The sequence below is a fragment of the Trachurus japonicus genome, chromosome 16 (genome assembly GCF_045865225.1).
Source record: "Trachurus japonicus isolate A0001 chromosome 16, Traja_1.0".
Taxonomy (NCBI): domain Eukaryota; kingdom Metazoa; phylum Chordata; class Actinopteri; order Carangiformes; family Carangidae; genus Trachurus; species Trachurus japonicus.
Genome location: NC_140922.1, coordinates 23,101,827 through 23,119,198, shown reverse-complemented (window position 1 = coordinate 23,119,198; position 17,372 = coordinate 23,101,827). Strand labels below are relative to the sequence as shown.

Sequence of the window (17,372 nt, the reverse complement as noted above, 5' to 3'; positions counted from 1 at the left end):
CGCAGAGATTAGGGCTGGGACACCGGGGCGGCGGCCCCAATTTTGCAAATTTGGTTTTCAGCCAAGAGATGCTATGTGGAAGAGCCTCCATTCTCCCTTGTAAAAGTTAAGCCATTTATTACACCATCACAATTACTCCAAAGCTGTTTAAATAAGGTAAAAATCCTAAATCCTAAATCCTGCATTTCATATTTCTTGAAATGTAATTCTGGATTCAAATTTTTTGAAACATCTGAAGAAAAATGAAGACCGAATAGATATTTTGGCCAAATGTTTTGCCACTGTCGTGATGAAAGAAAACTTAATTTTGATTCTTTACATTTTCAAGCTTTAGCAACAATGTTTAAGCTCACACACACCTACGCAGGCAAACACATGTTTACAGTTATTTAGTGTGTGGCTTGTCGGCTGAGTCATACTTTCAGCCGGGTGGTGGACGTGCAGTGGGTATTTACACACATGCACGGGCGTATGCACACAATCCATTCTAGTGTCGCTGATTACTATCTTTGTGTGTGAGCACTAAGTACTTCCTGCATCTTGATGTTACAGTAATACTATAGAGTAGGGACAATGACATGATTGCTCCTAAATGTGATTTATTTAGTATCTGTATAGGATTCATTATCCTGTGAGCAGCGAGGTTTTATTCAAAGCAATAACTGAGAAAACGACATGAGTTTTGCGTGAGTGAAGTTCAATCCCTTTTTACAGGAGTGTATCCTCTGCTGTGGGAAAAGACTGAATCAAGGTCTGGCTGTCTCAAGCTCAGTCAAATACAGGAGTGATGAGAGTCTGTTCAGCCAAGGATATCCAAGATTGGAGACTGGAGCGGATTTTCAGGAATGATCCGTGTCATTGCCTTACATCACATTTTTTAAATGAGCTTGATGACTTAAGATACTTGCAATACTGGCATGTCTAAGGATAAGGTTCAAATCATGTCAGATTGGATTTAATGATTTATGTAATTTCAGACACAGTGTTTTTCAGCTAATTGTGAAAGATGGCAACTGTTTTGCCTAAAGGAAATGAATAAAGACAAATTCTGTCCCTACAGAGCTTTAGACAGTAGCTAGTGTTTGTGTGGTTCCAGTTACGTAAACTAATGAACTGAGCTTATCTTTGTAGTAAAGATACTTGAGAAGGTGCACACACACAGACACACGCTCACGCATGCACACATACAGTACGCCTGCTTTGTTCACACAAACGGGAGAGTGAGGGTGTGTCTTCTCCAGTCACGAGAATCTGTCTCTGTCTCTCTCTCCTTCCTGCCTGTCTCGTCCTTACGTCTTCAACTGTCACTGTATTCTTTCTGTCACCACATGTGTGCAGCATATGGGCATGTTTGTGTCTGAATTATAGGTACACAAACACTTATAAATGTTGTTTTTTTTTACAAAAAATTGTGTGTTTTGTTTGTTTGTTTGTTGTTTGTTTGTATACAATTAAAGATATAAGAGCACATACGATACATGTCCGTTGTCCGCAAGCAAACACTGCTGAAATGTCTTTTAGTAATCTGATACTATTACAGCAAAATTACAAAAATGGGTCGTGTCTGCATGTAGGCATTTGTTTGTGTATTTGAGTGTGTGTGTGTGTGTGAGAGAGGCAAAGTGTGTGACTACTATTATAAGAACAATGTGGAAGTTTTGGCACCAACAGAACAGCCAATTGTTCTCAGCATTTTGTTTATTTTTTGGTCACAAAGACAAAGAGAGGAACAGTCAATGCTCAATGTTGTGTGTGTATATTTGTGTACGTGTGTTTACGTGTGTACGTGTGTACTGTATCCAAGAGGGTTTTCTTTGAATGAATAAACCTTTTACAAATTACAACTTTTTAGAATTAGAAGATTGTGTTGCATAATAAAATCAGTCGATTACATATTGATTTGTATTGTAGATTATTATGAACCCACAAAACATTTTGGAAATGGATAGAAGAAATGCAAAACGGATCCAGACTTGATGCTATTTTGCAACATTTTTTCAATGCAGCTTATTACAGCACCGAGACTGTTAACTACAGTGTACCTGTACTATCAGACATACTGCACCCCCTGAATTGTCACACATACAGTAAGTTGCCAACATGATGAACACTGTGCTGTCATAGCATGATGCATGTAACAGCTGTATTCACAAAATTATGCACCAACCACGACTGTTGTTTAGGTTTGCCTTCAGGCTGCAGCTGCAAAATGAGTGAGAAAAAAAAGGAAAAAAATTATCAGACGCACAAGGCAGGAAGTACCAGTCAAAAACTAACATTGAGTTATGTGTCCTATTGACATTTTAGAGTGGTCTTTTATGCAGATGCTAACAAGCTGTTTCCACTATGTAACTGGCGTAAACAAGGTCCTAGGACGAGGTCTGTCACATCTGGCGCATCAGACACTCAGGTTTCACTGAACATGTTTCAGTGTTGGAGATAGAGAATCACCGCTCTGAAAATTTTAGACAGAAAGTCACGACAGTATCATCACTGTGAAATACTTAACAAATATAAAATGCTTAGCTTTGATAATGTATTGATGTATTCTGATGTCTGTTTAGTGTACAAAATAATTCATAATGTTGCTCCTCCCCCATTGAAAACCTTTGTTAAATTCTGCTCTGAGCATAAAGTTTGAAGATCAGTCTCAAGTGGAGATTGTAACATAAGCATATCTCTGCCTTTGCTCAATCTTTTCCCAGGAAGTCAAACAATGGATCCTAAGAAACCAGTCATGTCAGCATTAATCATGAGCCTAAATTATTTTTAACTAGGGCTGGGCGATATATCGAATATACGTGATGTATCGCAGCTAGTCCCCTGTGGGATATAGAAAATAATATTGTGAATATTCGAGTAGGCTACTATACTGTACTCAATTGTCACGCAGTTACTTTTAGTTGCGGGCGGGGTTTTCTCACTCTTTCTCTCTGCACAGAGTGCACCCACCGTAGCAGCATGTCTGGCAGAGATCTGAGGTAGCGGCAGCAGCAGGTGTTATGAAAAGTGGAGGAGGAAGAATTAATTCAGAAGAAAAACAATACAGGATCCATCATCTGGCGGTGGTTTGGGTACCGGAGAGAGGATGTTGACTAAACAACTGTCAGTTGGTTTTAGTCGCGGGCGGGATTTTCTCACTCTTTCTCGTCTCTCTGTACAGAGAGATAAAACAAGCGCACCTAGTTCACATTCTGCCCTCAACATACAGTCTAATTCATCTTTGAGGGCCATGCATCTTAGAAAGAGTCTTGGGTCTGTAGTAACCCAATGTAGCCTGCACTGCAGCATCAGTAGAAACAAGAGTTTTTAACAATTGGGACAGTGAATGAGAGAAAATCACTCACTCTGACAAACGTGGTACCAGCAGCTGTCAGTGTGTGCCCACCCTCGTTAATGGCCCTTGTTAACAGCCCTCATCATGTGCACACTCCGTTCTAATGAGCCATAATAGCACCTCCTGATAATCATCCTGATAGGTAGCCCCCTTTGGACTTTCTGGTCCAGGATTGGCTGACTGGAGGACGGCGTGGAGACATTGGTAGGCTATCAAGGGGACAGTGGGAGGGGCAAGCTGGCTGTTGGCCAATGGAAGTTATAGGACCCCAAGGAATGACATTTGACTGGCGGCCGGCACTAATGCTTCATAGATGAAAGGGCAGTGACGTAAACTGTGTGCGTTCGTGTGTTTTGGTGTTTCAGTCACAGAGGGTCATTACGTAGTTTCATTCATTTTACGTCAGGCATGTTTAAGATTTAAAGTTAATGCTTATGTTAAACCTGCTAAACCCCACGTGCCCCCCAATTGGGGGACTGGGGGGGGCAGGCATACAGAACAACCACTGCACTCATTATGAAAGAATGTAGTCATATTTTACATCAAATCAAACAGCAGAAGCTGGGCTACAACGTGTAAAAACCATGACCCAAACGCAGCCCAAACACTACTCAAATAACTAGACATCAAACTTCATGAAGCACCTTGTGTGGACCCAGTCGCTATATGGCTCGTATACTATTCGAGCCTACATCATGCTAAACACATCAGCTACCGCAAAGAGCAGGCTACAAAGATTGGAACGATACATAGCACCTGCGGCTACACAGAAGCACGGCAGAGAGAGAAGCCAAAAACAAGCAAAGTCGAGCGAACACAGACACTGCTTGGCCAAAACATGGTTGTAAATTTCCTCTTACTTTTGCTGTTTTGCCGTGAAAAGTTTGTTGCATGGGTAAATCCAGAGAATTTCTAATATTGTCGTAGACTGGCTCTGGTTAATCCACAATATTTCCAGTTTGAACTTTGACCAGTGTTACAGGTCCCGCCAGGCTTTAGGAGCCGGGCAGTGATGGCAAGTAACGAAGTACAAATACTTTGTTACTGTACTTACTTAAGTATTTATTTTTCTGACAACTTTTTACTTTTACTCAGTAAATTTTTAACGCAAATATCGGTACTTTCTACTCCTTACATTTCCCCAAAATGCTCGTTACTTTTTTTAATATATCAGGGTTTCCACGGCAAAATAAATTTACGGCAAAATAAAATTACAGTTCGACTTGAGCTGAGTTCTAGTGGAAAAGCAAAAAAAAACAACAACAAAAAAACAAACAAAACTAATAGAGACGTGTTGAGCCGAGTTGCGCTAGTGGAAAAGGGCCATAAATAATAACCCCCCTAAAGTGTCTCAATCCACAAGATTATTACATTGGGACTACGAACATGATTTGTGACACCACAGTTTAGAAGCCAATCCTGGTCCAAAATTTAATGTTCATAAGTGTGATGTGTAAACCTGAAGTGTACAATACAAATGCCTACGATTGACCATAGTGAAGTACATTAGGATACATTTTGTGTCCGGCAGGTAAACTTAGGCTATGTGAACAATGTTTGTTTAAACAATAACATTGATGAAATGGATTCAAGATAAATTATCGTGTGGTTATTTGCTTTGCAGTGAATCGTGCAATGGAAATACTTTTTACTTTTAATAATACTTTCGAGTAAATTTCAGAGCCTGTACTTTTTACTTTTACTTGAGTAGATATTTGGATCAGTACTTTCACTTTTACTTAAGTCGTTTTTTACACAGGTACTTTTACTTCTACTCAAGTAAAGAATCTGGGTACTTTTGCCATCTCTGGAGCCGGGGAACCTTTACGAGCGCTGCACACAACAGCCTGCACGTTCAGGATTCTGCTGATTCTGATTGGCTCATGAGAAGAATTCTGATTCTGATTGGCTCCCAGTGCTGTCAATCACATCAACGTGGGTATAGCCTCATTCTATTGGCTCCAACGGTTCGAATGAGCTGTCAATCAATCAACCAATCCGCTGCAGAAATAGAGCCAGGCGTAACTGCACCCAAATAAGATGCTCTCAGTGCAGATTTACGCAGAGGGACACAGTCTGGCCTAGAAAGTAGCAGAGCCGTAGAGATACAATGTTATATCAATCGCTCTGGATAGTAGGCAAGTTGTTATTTAGTCCCGGTTAAATCTTTTTCAGTTAGTTTATGCAAATTGTGTGGAAAAAAAAGATTAAACAATGGTTTATAGTGGCAGGTGGTTCTAAGCTGTGCCAAAAATAGACATTTTGGAAAGCTCACCTGAATATTTTGTAGTAAAATCTCAATAATTTGGTACCGCTTCACTTTATCAGAATAGAGATAATGTTCATACATTGTACAATCATTTGATAGAGGTTTTGAGCTTTAGCAGCATCATTCTGATTGTTTTGTTATATTAAGTGATATTATGTATGGATTATTGAAGTTTTGAACAGCATAGTTGTGTTTGTATGTTGTCATCATAGGCTACAGGATTTATATCCTGTGTCAGATGTATTTTCATTAAATCATTAAATTAAATATGGCTGATAAGACAAACTTTGTGTGTTACAGTGTCATCTTGTGAAAGTGTTCATTTTAATGATGGCTGCATTGGACATCCCTTTTTTTTCCAAAACAGATATTTTAACTGGAAAAGAAGAGGTGTTACAAAATTTGTGCTTTTCCTGATTTGTTAAGTTTAACTTTGATCAATGTCTGATGTCATCTAAAGCCATGTAAAGTCTATTTTGATTAGACTTTTGAAACTTTTACAAAAACTGAACGTCACTGAGCATGAAGTGTTTCAATTAGAAAACAATCAGTAATAGGTTAAAGAAGGTGTCACTGAGGTTTGTTGATTTAAGGATGTTTGTCTTCAGTAAATGTCGTGCATGTGTAGTTTGGTCCGTGTGCCTGAGAAGAATGTGACCCTTTTTAAATGGAAGAGGAAAAATGATGGAATGATAGAAATATCTTTCTCCATCTTCTCTTCCCCTGGGGGGGGCTGCCTCCCCTGCTTTCATCCGGTAGCCCCGAGGCAGACAAGGAGAGAGACAGAGAGACTGTGAGTGTGGAGGCAAACAAAAGAAGTAAAAAATAATAATAATAATAAAAATAATAAAGTCAGACAAAGGATAGGTGGACACAGTTGTGAGGTAACAGGAAAATTGTGAAGGATGGAGAGAGGGACAGACGCCTTTCACGTGTCATCACCTCCCACTTCTCAGAACAGCAACAAGTAACCCTGTTGGGTGTAAGGAGGGATGAGTGACCAAGACTCTCTCTCTCTCTCTCTCTCTCTTTCTCTCTCTCTCTCTCTGTCCTTCCCGTCACATTTCCTCTCATCTCAGCTGCTGTGCCCCTATATAACATCTGACACAGACCCTCTCCTTGTCACAGTTCTGAAAGTTGTAGGTGGGTGGGCAACAATAGTTGTCTGCATGTCAGTGTGGCACTGAGGAGGAGATATTTGAAGTTTCTTTGTTGTGTTTTAGTTGGTTTTTATTACGTTTATTCTTCTAGTTGAGTGCCATCAACACATTGGGACTCAACAGAGAAACTACAGAGTTCATATTTGAAGTTTTATGGGATTGGTAACCTGCTGCCGGGTGAACATGACGAACCAATCAGCTCTCCTGAAACTGGCTTCGCTGCTGCTGCTACTGCTGCTGCTGCAGATGGATGGCACAGGTAAGATTTGTAATGGTTTGTTTGATGACAAAAGAAAGCTACTAAGAGTGTAAGCATGAAATAACTGAATAATTTGACTGTTTTGATGATGGACAGGATTTTATGAAATAAGTTAAAAGCATGATAAACAAGGAAATGATATTAACAAGATAAAACCTGTCTGCTGTGGGAACTATGAACAGTGACAGTGAACTGTGAGATGTTGTTTTCCAGGTAGAAATGTGAGAAATAGTGTTGTACTGTACATGTGTTTCAGCACATGGGCAAGTTTTTCTGTGACTGGCATCTCTGTCTAGATGTGTTTTTGTTTTGTTTTTTAATTAAAAAAAGGAGAAAGAGATACACAACACAACCTAAACTCCTCTCTTCCTCTAGATGCAAAGCTTGAGATCATTACCACTACCCAAGATGTGCGTGTTGGAAGCCAGATCTTATTGTTGTGTAAAGGTGAGTCACTTCTGTTTCATTTGATATCTGTTAAATCTATGTGATTAACACATGGCACTTTGAACAACTGTTTTAAAACAACAAGTCTCTACTTTTACATTCACTCTCCTTTCCTCCCTCTCTCATTCTCTCACGTCGTAGCTGGAGCAGATGGAACTATAACTTGGCTGAAGGATGGCGAAGACGTTGATGAGGTCAATGTGTCAACTTTAGATGAGACCACCTCTAAATTGACTATTGGGGCGGCCACATTTGAAGATGCCGGCATATACACCTGTATATGTGAATTCGACAGCTCTGGCCACGAAGAGCGGAAGGAACAACAGATGTATGTTTATGGTATGTGACAAGAGGCCGCAGACATATTCACATACTCCATTTATCAGTCATGTTGTTGGTGTTTTCATACCTCATTCGACATGAAGAAAATGTTCAGATTTTTATTTTTTTATTTTTCATGATGTTTTTCACATGTTGATGTAAAACCTCACTCATGATGATATAACTCCTTAGTTGCTTTATAGCAGTGAATGTAGATATACCAGTCACTCTAATCCTACTTCTCTTCATCAGAGGGTCCATCATTTGGAGACACCAAAACCTACCATGAATTACTGGTGGGATCGAAGGCGACGGTGACATGCGTGGCGACTGGAAAGCCAGAGGTGGAAGTTCAGTGGTATAGGGGCAACAAAGAAATCCCTTCTAATGGTAGGACCAACACCCAGGGCATTACAGAGGTTGTGAGGTCAAAATGTGATTGTTGTGTGAATGGCAATATTCATTACATTGACGAGTTCAATGTGATCGATTTTAATTCAGAGATTTAATTCAGAGATAGATAAGACCCCTCACAAAATATTGTCTCAGGAGTTTCATTGGTCTATAATGAACGAGGTAACTAACAGGATTAAGGTTTACACTAGGTAAAGGTTTGTCTGGTAATGAAAAATATACTGATACACAAAGGTGGTGTGTCCAGTTGTGTGTGATGTGGGAGTGAATATTTGACTTGGACCTTGAATATTGAGATTTGATTCATAATGTTGCTCCATATCTGCTGAACATGAAAAAGCACCTTTTGCAAAACAACTTTTATGTCCTCATAATGTCAAAATTGTGTTTGGTACTAGTTTCACTGCCCCCAAGTGGCCGAGTAATTTGCTTGATACAGGTTTGGGGGGAAAGTTAGCACTTGTCCTTTCCTGTGATACATTCAATGCAAACCCACAATGAAAATAGACCTGAAGCATCCTTTACAGTAACACAGGATGTTTATTATTCTGTTTTAGATTAAGTATTTATTGAGCTAAATACTTTGCTGTCCATGTGATGCTTTCTCTTACTTCAGAGGGAGAACGTGTGCGGCAGCTCTCTGACAACACACTGCATTTTGAAAAAGTGAACAGAGAGGATGCTGGACTGTATGTGTGCCAAGCCCACATCAAAGGAAGGCACATCTCTCAAGACCTCAAGGTTTCTATTGTTGTCAATGGTGAGTAGCTCAAATCCAGATTGTATTGATGGATTATCTGTTTTTATTAAGGGATTAGTTCACTGATTGTACACTCCCTATACAGTAGTTAGGAATAAATCCTTCTGTTGTGTTGTGTGTTGACATATTTACAGTACATGTCAGTAAATCTGAATCCCTCTGCAGCTCCTCCGACAGTGAAGCTGAGGGAAGAGGTGAAAAAAGTGACTGCTGGATCAGAGACCAACGTTTCCTTGGTTTGTTCAGCTGATGGTCATCCACAACCCAACATCACCTGGACCTTGTAAGACCTGATTTTAAACACTGTGTCGATAATAAAGATGTTGGCGCTTCTCTCTCAAAGAAACAAAGAAGTTTACCCTTCTGTTTTGTCAATGTTTTGCAACATCACTTGTCTTTTTCTTTCTGTTCTTAGGCCGGCGCCATTTGACCCTTCACGCCATCAGTACAACTCAGACCGCAGCGAGTTGATTATACACTCTGTCAACAAAGGCGATTATGGGGAATATGTCTGCACCGCCACCAACAAGATATCTGAGGACAGTGCTGCCATCATGCTTGATGTCTTTGGTTGGTTCAGCTTGATATCACTTTAAATTGCTCCTTCATCTTGTTGTACCATAGTGGACTTAGTTACTTTCCTTTGAATTTTGCTGAGGTGATTACTGCTAATATATCTGACATGTTTCATTTCAGAGATCCCAGAGGTGTTTGTGTCGGCAGAGAAGCTAAATGTGTCAACGGGGCAGAGTGTATCTGTGTCCTGTAACGTCTCCGGCCATCCTCAGCCGGAGCTGTACTGGCTCAACAAGCACAATGGACACACAATGGTATGAGTGTTTGCATGGATGCGTACACACAGAAACTCATCTATACATATTCACCTTCAGGAACCAAGACTGAAAATGTAAATTCAAAATATTGCTTCTTTTTGCCTGTCATAGCTGAGGTGTTTGCGTTTACAACAAAACTCATTATACATGACATGAGATGATGATGATAATGATGACAAAGATCTATATGTGCTGCATTTCTGATGTTTGATTTAATATTTTTCTCTGTCTCTGTCAGGACTCTGCTGGTCGTGTCCATGTGAAGGATGGTGTGTTGGTGATAGATGAAATAATGCCCTCTGATGGTGGACTGTATTCCTGCATGGCTGTTAGCACCAATAGAAATGCATCCAGAGATGTCGCCATCTACAGTAAGACTTCATGTCCACATTTGTATTTCACACATGTTCCTTTGATATATATATATTCTTCAATCCTCCTCCCTGCCGTGTGACCCACAGCCAACCCTGGTCCACCACACTACCTGTCAGTCTCACCTGGACCGACGTCAGTCCTCTTCTCCCTCAAATTCCCACCCGTCAGTGGGGGAACAGACATCACAAGTTTTGTCCTGCAGTGGAGACAAAGAGAGACAGACCGATGGGAGGAGGTCACAGTACCAGCTTCAGGTACAGTAAATCTTCTGCTCTTCATCGCAGCTTTGATGTTGATGAAAAAAATTAGTTTGTGGATTGTTGGTCCTTACACTGCTTAGATATCAAACTGTTAATACATCAGGTTATGTGTCTTTTGTATGTTTTCTTGTGTAGATCCCCTTGCTATCACCGCCCTCAAGCCATACACAGTCTACATGGTGCGTTTGGCTGCCTCGAATGAAGTAGGAGTGGGACAGTTCTCTAACACAAACACAGTTCGCACCCAGGGAATCCGTAAGTGTTGTAAATTACTTCTAAAATTCACATTTTATGTAAGATGTGTGCTGTGCATTAACAATATTTATATGTGCATGTACACATTTGTACATTTATACATTTGCATGAATGTTTAAAGATGTGCTGGTTTGGCATGTTCACCTCTGTATCTTTATTTCTGCTATCTCTGATTTTTATCGTTCATCTCTCATGCAATCGCCATCATAACATTTCCATGACTTCATCATCTGCTGCCTGGTGGTCACTGATGCTGCTGCTGACACCTCGAAATCTACTCTCAATCAGGAGGTAACAGACATCATGAAATAATGAAGTGAAATGCTCAGTCAAGCCTAGATAAGTCATTGTGGATAAATACAGATATTAGGTGTTAATTTGTATTCATTAACTTCAAACCTGTGGTCATCTTCTCTCTATTCCCTGCCTGTAGGTGAACCTGACAGTCCAGTTTTGTCATCGGATAAGATAAAAATTGAGGGCAACTCCTTTTATGCCCCTCTTAGTCAGTTGGATGACGGAGGAGTACCTCTGCTTCACTTCAAAATACGATTCAAACGGGTAAGAAATAACTTTCTCTGCCCTTACGCTCTCACATGGAATGAGGAAAAACTCCCAACTCCCTCTTCTCTGCTCTCTTTAACCAGGACAAAGAGGGGGCTGAGTGGGATGAGATGCAGCTGCCGTCCGATGCTGATTCTGTCACCCTCAAAGACTTGCCCTATGGCTCCGACTATCAACTGGAAGTCATAGCTGTCAATTCTAATGGTTCTTCTATCCCCGCCACCTTCAACTTCACCATCGCAGACCAACCTGGTACGTAGCCTCCAACGTCTGCCACCACATGCTTCAGTGGATCAATTAGAAAATGTGTCTCAGCTTCTAGTTTGCCCTTAACAACTGAAAGGATTGATACAAAAGCTCTAATTTAGCTCTAATCTATTACTTACACAAACAATATTTACTAAGGTGGTTTGTCACATATTCAGTTTGTTCATCTAGACTTTGTCATCTCTCCTCAAAGCGAGCTGCACCAAAGGCTGCGTGTTTGGCATTGTCATCGTGATCTTCGTGGTGGTGTTCTTGCTGGTAGATGCCACCTGCTGCTACAGAAATCGCTGCGGCCTTCTAATGTCCATCTGGGTGAAAATCTTAGGACAAAAAATTCCAGGCCTCAAAACGCTTGATGACGGAGTGGGAATGAATAATGGGTAAGTAAATGTGATGGTGAAAAAAAGTGTTCCACGGCCTGTCAATGTGCACAAACCACTGTGAATGTCAGCAGATTGTCATCACTGTAATTTAAGCCCTGTCATGTGCCCTGGCTGCAGAGATGTGACGCTGAAGGGTATATCCACTCCTAGAGGCAGTATGCAACAGACAGTCACTAAGGAGGGAGGGCAGCTCAAAGAGGTCACCTGCGACAAAGCCCCCCTCACCAAACATGAGTATGTTCATTCACCTTCATACAGTCCATGGAAAAACGTATATGTTATACAGCAGAGTGGAACTGAATTGTATGTAAAACTGTAACCACCTGCAGTCAGCTGCTTTGTTCATACTCACTCACAGGAATGAGCAGCAGGTGTCTGAAGATTAATAATGCCAGAGAATAATCAAAAATGCACAGAAAGAGACCTGTGCATTTTCTGAACATACAACCCAATTTTTCAGTATGTCCATAGCACCATTACTGTTCTATTAGTGCTTTGGTTTTGTCTTTACATTATGAATAGTAGGGAACCATCTTTTTTTTTTTCCAGTATGCTCATTTATCTCGTAAAACATGCTCTAAGCTTGTGTTATAATTAGATATGATGCCTCTTTATGTTGCATTTACAAACTTTGAAGTAGAGGTAGCTGTATTCCAGTATCTCACTAATAAGTTGTTTCTTTTTCCACAGGAAAACACAACCCGACAGAGAAATTCCCATTGAGGCGTGAGGCCAGAAACTGATGGATGCATGTGAAACATGAGAGTAAAAAAACACGTGATGGTGTTCTGTAAAAACAACAAGAGACTATCAACTATCAAACACCTGGTCACAATCTCCAGCTCAGACTACTCAGTGAGTCCTACATTGAATACATCTGCCACAGGAAAGGTCAAATGTACTGACACGCTGTAAGAAACTGACTGATTCTGTCACAGTGGGGCAAAACCGGCCTTTTTCAAACCCCCAAGCTTTTGGAGTGAGACAGTAGGTCTACTCTGTGCTCAGCCTCTCCAGACAGCACTGTGCTCTCCTCAGGTGGACACAGGCCACCGGTGGGTGACGAGGTCATTATCTAGCTCAGTCTGCACTGATGTTGATTAACTGAGACAAAATCTCCTGTAATCTTGATGTCTGAGTTATACAGGGTAAAATTGTTGTCACTATTTAAATTTCAATATCTTTTTAAAGACACAACGTAAGTTTACCTATTTTACTTTTGAACACTTCATACAGACACAAGGTTTTATTTCATTTTACTCTTTCTTCAACCATACAATGACTGTATTGTCTGATGCTACTTTTTAATGTTTGTATTAGTGATGTGTTTTTTAATAACTTTATCATTATTATCATTTTATAATTATGAGTTTGACTGCTCCTCTAATGGTTGTGTAAACAATTAAACATCTTTTTGTAGTTTCTTTGTATCACTGTATTATGATATTGGCCAATATTATGAACCTCATAAAGGCTGCCTATACTAACCTTAATGTAATTATTATGCTCTGATATTTATTTATTTTTTTTATCCACATGAGGGCTATTCATGATGAGAGGCTTTGGATTTAAAGCCAAATTTGTAGCCAGCTTTACTGCTCAGCACTTTCTTGTGAAAGATTTGTATTATTTTTTTTTTATTATTATTAACATTCAGGGGACCTGCAATGAAAAGCAACTATATAAGGAAACCTTTTTTTAGTACCTGTAATAATAGACAAACATACTCCAAACAAAGTGGAATAAGTTATTTTTATAGTTATGGACATATTATTTACAATATAATCATATGTACAATCTTGTTTAGTGTTTTTTTTTCTTGCTTTTTTTTGACATTATATGCCTGACCATATTCTACTGAACACTGTACATTGTTGTACATACACTTGTTGTTACATCTTTGTGTTTGATAAAATGTGTACTGCAAAACAACTGTATGTGTGTTTTTGTGTATTTGTTGTTCTTTAGCCTGTTTGGTTGTAGTATAACCTCTCAAAATCTGAATGACCAATAGTATTTGTAACAGGTACCAGGCTGCCGATGCCAGTTGGCTGTTGTATTTGTGTGTCTGAGAACTGAAAAATGGTTGAGAGTTACAGTACCATTAGCAGGACATGGTTGCTTCTGTTGACTTCTCACAGACGTTTCATTACACATTCATTAAAATAAATCATAAAGCCAACATGTGAGTCACTGATACCATAATATCATGCTATAATGCTTCACTACCATCACATCTAGGCCCTACATCGTCACATATTCAAAGATTATCCTGAAAAATGGTACAGAGTTACTATTATAGCAGAACATGGTTGTTTTTGTTGAACTCTCACAGACTTGTGAAAACTCAGGTGAGAATTCAATAAGCCTGACTGGTTCCAGATGAAAATACATACCTCTCAGAGAGACTCATTGGTTTTCCTCCAGCTTGAATAAATATGAATTGAGAAAATAGAAGAAATGTTGTTGTGCTCTAGCCGAAACGTCAAGAACAGAGAAACTACTGTAAAACTACTTTGAGCTAAAGAAACCTGTTCACGTTTGCGGTGTAGAATATAACACTTTCTTTGATGGTAAATATTTTTAAAGGTCCAGTGTGTAAAAGAAGGGGAAAACCGTGACATCCAGCTCTCAGATTCTCACCTCTCCCGTCGGCAAAGTGAAAGTGGCCTCCAAAAAAACTTGTTTACCACGACTGGGAGTATTTCAGTACTTCTCTCAGTCCCCAACTTTCCTATTCCTCATTTAATTTTTCAGCATCTCTGAGGTCATTCATGTCACGTCATCGGTTTCTCAGAAGACCAACAGTAACCAAATGCTTTCTCTCTCTCTCTCTCTCTATCTATTTCGCTCTGTCCTTCCTGTCACATTTCCTCTCATCTCAGCTGCTGTGCTGCTACAGTATATAACCTCTGACCATGAGACACTCACTCATTAGCAACAAAGAGTGACGGCATTCATTAAATTCCCATTTTATGTAAAATGTGTGCTGTGTATTAAAGCAGAAGTAAGCGATCTGGTCGTTTTGGCTAACTTTCTGTCAGCCGATGGAGTTAGCAGTCCCCGCCCTCATCCCTACGTCACCACATGCATGCGCATTGTCCTGAGTCTATGCAACTGCCCCCTTGGCTGCACACACAGAGAGGACCGCCCCTTTATGCCGTTCTCTCTCCTCATTGGATAAAGGTTGTAGGATACAAGGAAAGTTTTCTCCTCGGCTTACAGCAGAGCAGAGTGACTGACAGACCCGTGTTTCAGACCAAACACTCTATGTAAGTGATTGCTGTCGGAAGATATAACTATTTAAGACTTATATTAACAGAAACATTCCGCTTACTTCTGCTTTAACAATATTTTCAGTATGTGCATGCATACACATTTGTGCATTTATACATTTGCATGAATGTTTAATGATGTGTATTTATCGATGCACAGCAAATTGCCCAAATTGGGACAAATAAAATTACTTGACTTGACAGTGTGGGATCTACATGTACATCTCTGTATTTTTATTTCTGCTATCTCTGATTTTTATCGTTCATCTCTCATGCAATCGCCATCATAACATTTCCATGACTTCATCATCTGCTGCCTGATGGTCACTGATGCTGCTGCTGACACCTTGTAATCTACTCTCAATCAGGAGGTAACAGACATCATGAAATAATGAAGTGAAATGCTCAGACAAGCCTTGATAAGTCATTGTGGATAAATACAGTACAGATATTAGGTGTTAATTTGTGTACATGATTAAATTTAAATATTAAGTTCAAACCTGTGGTCATCTTCTCTCTATTCCCTGCCTGTAGGTGAACCTGACAGTCCAGTTTTGTCGTCGGATAAGATAAAAAATTGAGGGCAACTCCTTTTATGCCCCTCTTAGTCAGTTGGATGACGGAGGAGTACCTCTGCTTCACTTCAAAATACGATTCAAACGGGTAAGAAATAACTTTCTCTGCCCTTACGCTCTCACATGGAATGAGGAAAAACTCCCAACTCCCTCTTCTCTGCTCTCTTTAACCAGGACAAAGAGGGGGCTGAGTGGGATGAGATGCAGCTGCCGTCCGATGCTGATTCTGTCACCCTCAAAGACTTGCCCTATGGCTCCGACTATCAACTGGAAGTCATAGCTGTCAATTCTAATGGTTCTTCTATCCCCGCCACCTTCAACTTCACCATCGCAGACCAACCTGGTACGTAGCCTCCAACGTCTGCCACCAGATGCTTCAGTGGATCAACTAGAAAATGTGTCTCAGCTTCTAGTTTGCCCTAAACAAATGAGAGCGTTGATACAAAAGCTCTAAGATTACACATAACAATATTTTTGCCTGTCACATGCTGCATTATGCCTTCTTGAACCAGTACTGTGATCTGATTGATATTTTCTAACTTTAGTTTTTCCTTCTTCAATCCTCCTCCCTGCCGTGTGACCCACAGCCAACCCTGGTCCACCACACTACCTGACAGTCTCACCTGGACCGGCGTCAGTCCTCTTCTCCCTCAAGGTCCCACCCGTCAGTGGGGGAACAGACATCACAAGTTTTGTCCTGCAGTGGAGACAAAGAGAGACAGACCGATGGGAGGAGGTCACAGTACCAGCTTCACATTTGATTTGATTTTTACAAACATACGAATAATACCAACCATTTTTCTAGTACACTAATTTATATAAGAGTAGATTAGATTGGATTTTATTGTCATAGACAGGTTCATTAAAAATAGGAGTTAAATAAAAGATATGAAGACAAGATATTAAAAACATTAAAAAGAATAGGACAGACAAGCACATTGTCAGATTGTTAGAGGAATCTATAGTCCTATTGCACATATTGTATTGCACATTTTGGTTTGAGTGAACCATTATGGCTTGGATTTAAAGCCATATTTGCAGCTAGCTTTACTGCTAAGCACTTTTTTTTTAAAGATTTTTTTTTTGTCCGCAACTAACGCTTGGGGAAAAGCCACTTTTATAAGGTCTTCTGAGTACCTGGCTGTATCGGCAAACATACTCAAAACAAAGTGGAATATGCTATTTTATAGTTATATAGTCATATTATTTACAATAATCATATATGTGAAATCTTGTTTAATGTTCAGCTATTTATTTTTTGCTTCGAAGAAACTTTGACATTATATGCCTTGAAGTATTTTGACGTTCTTATAATATTGTACTGAACATGTCCATGGTTGTACATACGTACAACCATGGACATGCAGTACAATATTATTAGTCACTCTGCACAATTACAACAAATTGCACAATATTTTTTCTGTATATATCTGTCTTTATTCCATTATATTTTATTATATTGTATAGTATAAAAAATATGTGTATTTTTTGTACTAGAATATTTTTATTTTATTTTATCTTATTTTACTTTAATTTAATTTTTTAACCAGATCAAGTTCCATGTGCTGTAAAGTGACCTTTACTCCTATCGGCAATAAAAACATTTCTAATTTTGATT

At 39.6% G+C, this 17,372-nt stretch overlaps 1 protein-coding gene and 1 long non-coding RNA gene across 3 annotated transcripts; both read left to right on the top strand.

Moving 5' to 3' along the window:
* The first annotated feature begins 6,792 nt into the window (after positions 1 to 6,792).
* ncam3 (neural cell adhesion molecule 3) lies at positions 6,793 to 12,845 on the top strand. 2 transcript variants are annotated; one of them, XM_085802634.1, is made up of 16 exons: positions 6,794 to 7,025; positions 7,401 to 7,472; positions 7,614 to 7,811; positions 8,046 to 8,183; positions 8,824 to 8,967; positions 9,133 to 9,250; positions 9,383 to 9,537; positions 9,664 to 9,797; positions 10,039 to 10,171; positions 10,262 to 10,429; positions 10,571 to 10,690; positions 11,124 to 11,251; positions 11,338 to 11,506; positions 11,715 to 11,901; positions 12,022 to 12,138; positions 12,595 to 12,845. In XM_085802634.1, exons 1-16 carry the CDS (start codon positions 6,920 to 6,922, stop codon positions 12,632 to 12,634), a joined length of 2,127 nt encoding a protein of 708 aa, XP_085658760.1. In that variant the 5' UTR covers positions 6,794 to 6,919; the 3' UTR covers positions 12,635 to 12,845. The 2 variants fall into 2 exon arrangements, with proteins under 2 accessions (XP_085658761.1, XP_085658760.1); XM_085802635.1 differs by lacking the exon at positions 12,022 to 12,138 and having other exon boundaries at positions 6,793 to 7,025; positions 12,595 to 12,737.
* A 2,580-nt stretch (positions 12,846 to 15,425) lies between these two features.
* On the top strand, positions 15,426 to 16,195 carry LOC146972425 (uncharacterized). Its single transcript, XR_015037876.1, has 3 exons — positions 15,426 to 15,550; positions 15,714 to 15,842; positions 15,929 to 16,195. It is a non-coding gene; the product is annotated as an uncharacterized LOC146972425 (long non-coding RNA).
* Positions 16,196 to 17,372: the final 1,177 nt, after the last annotated feature.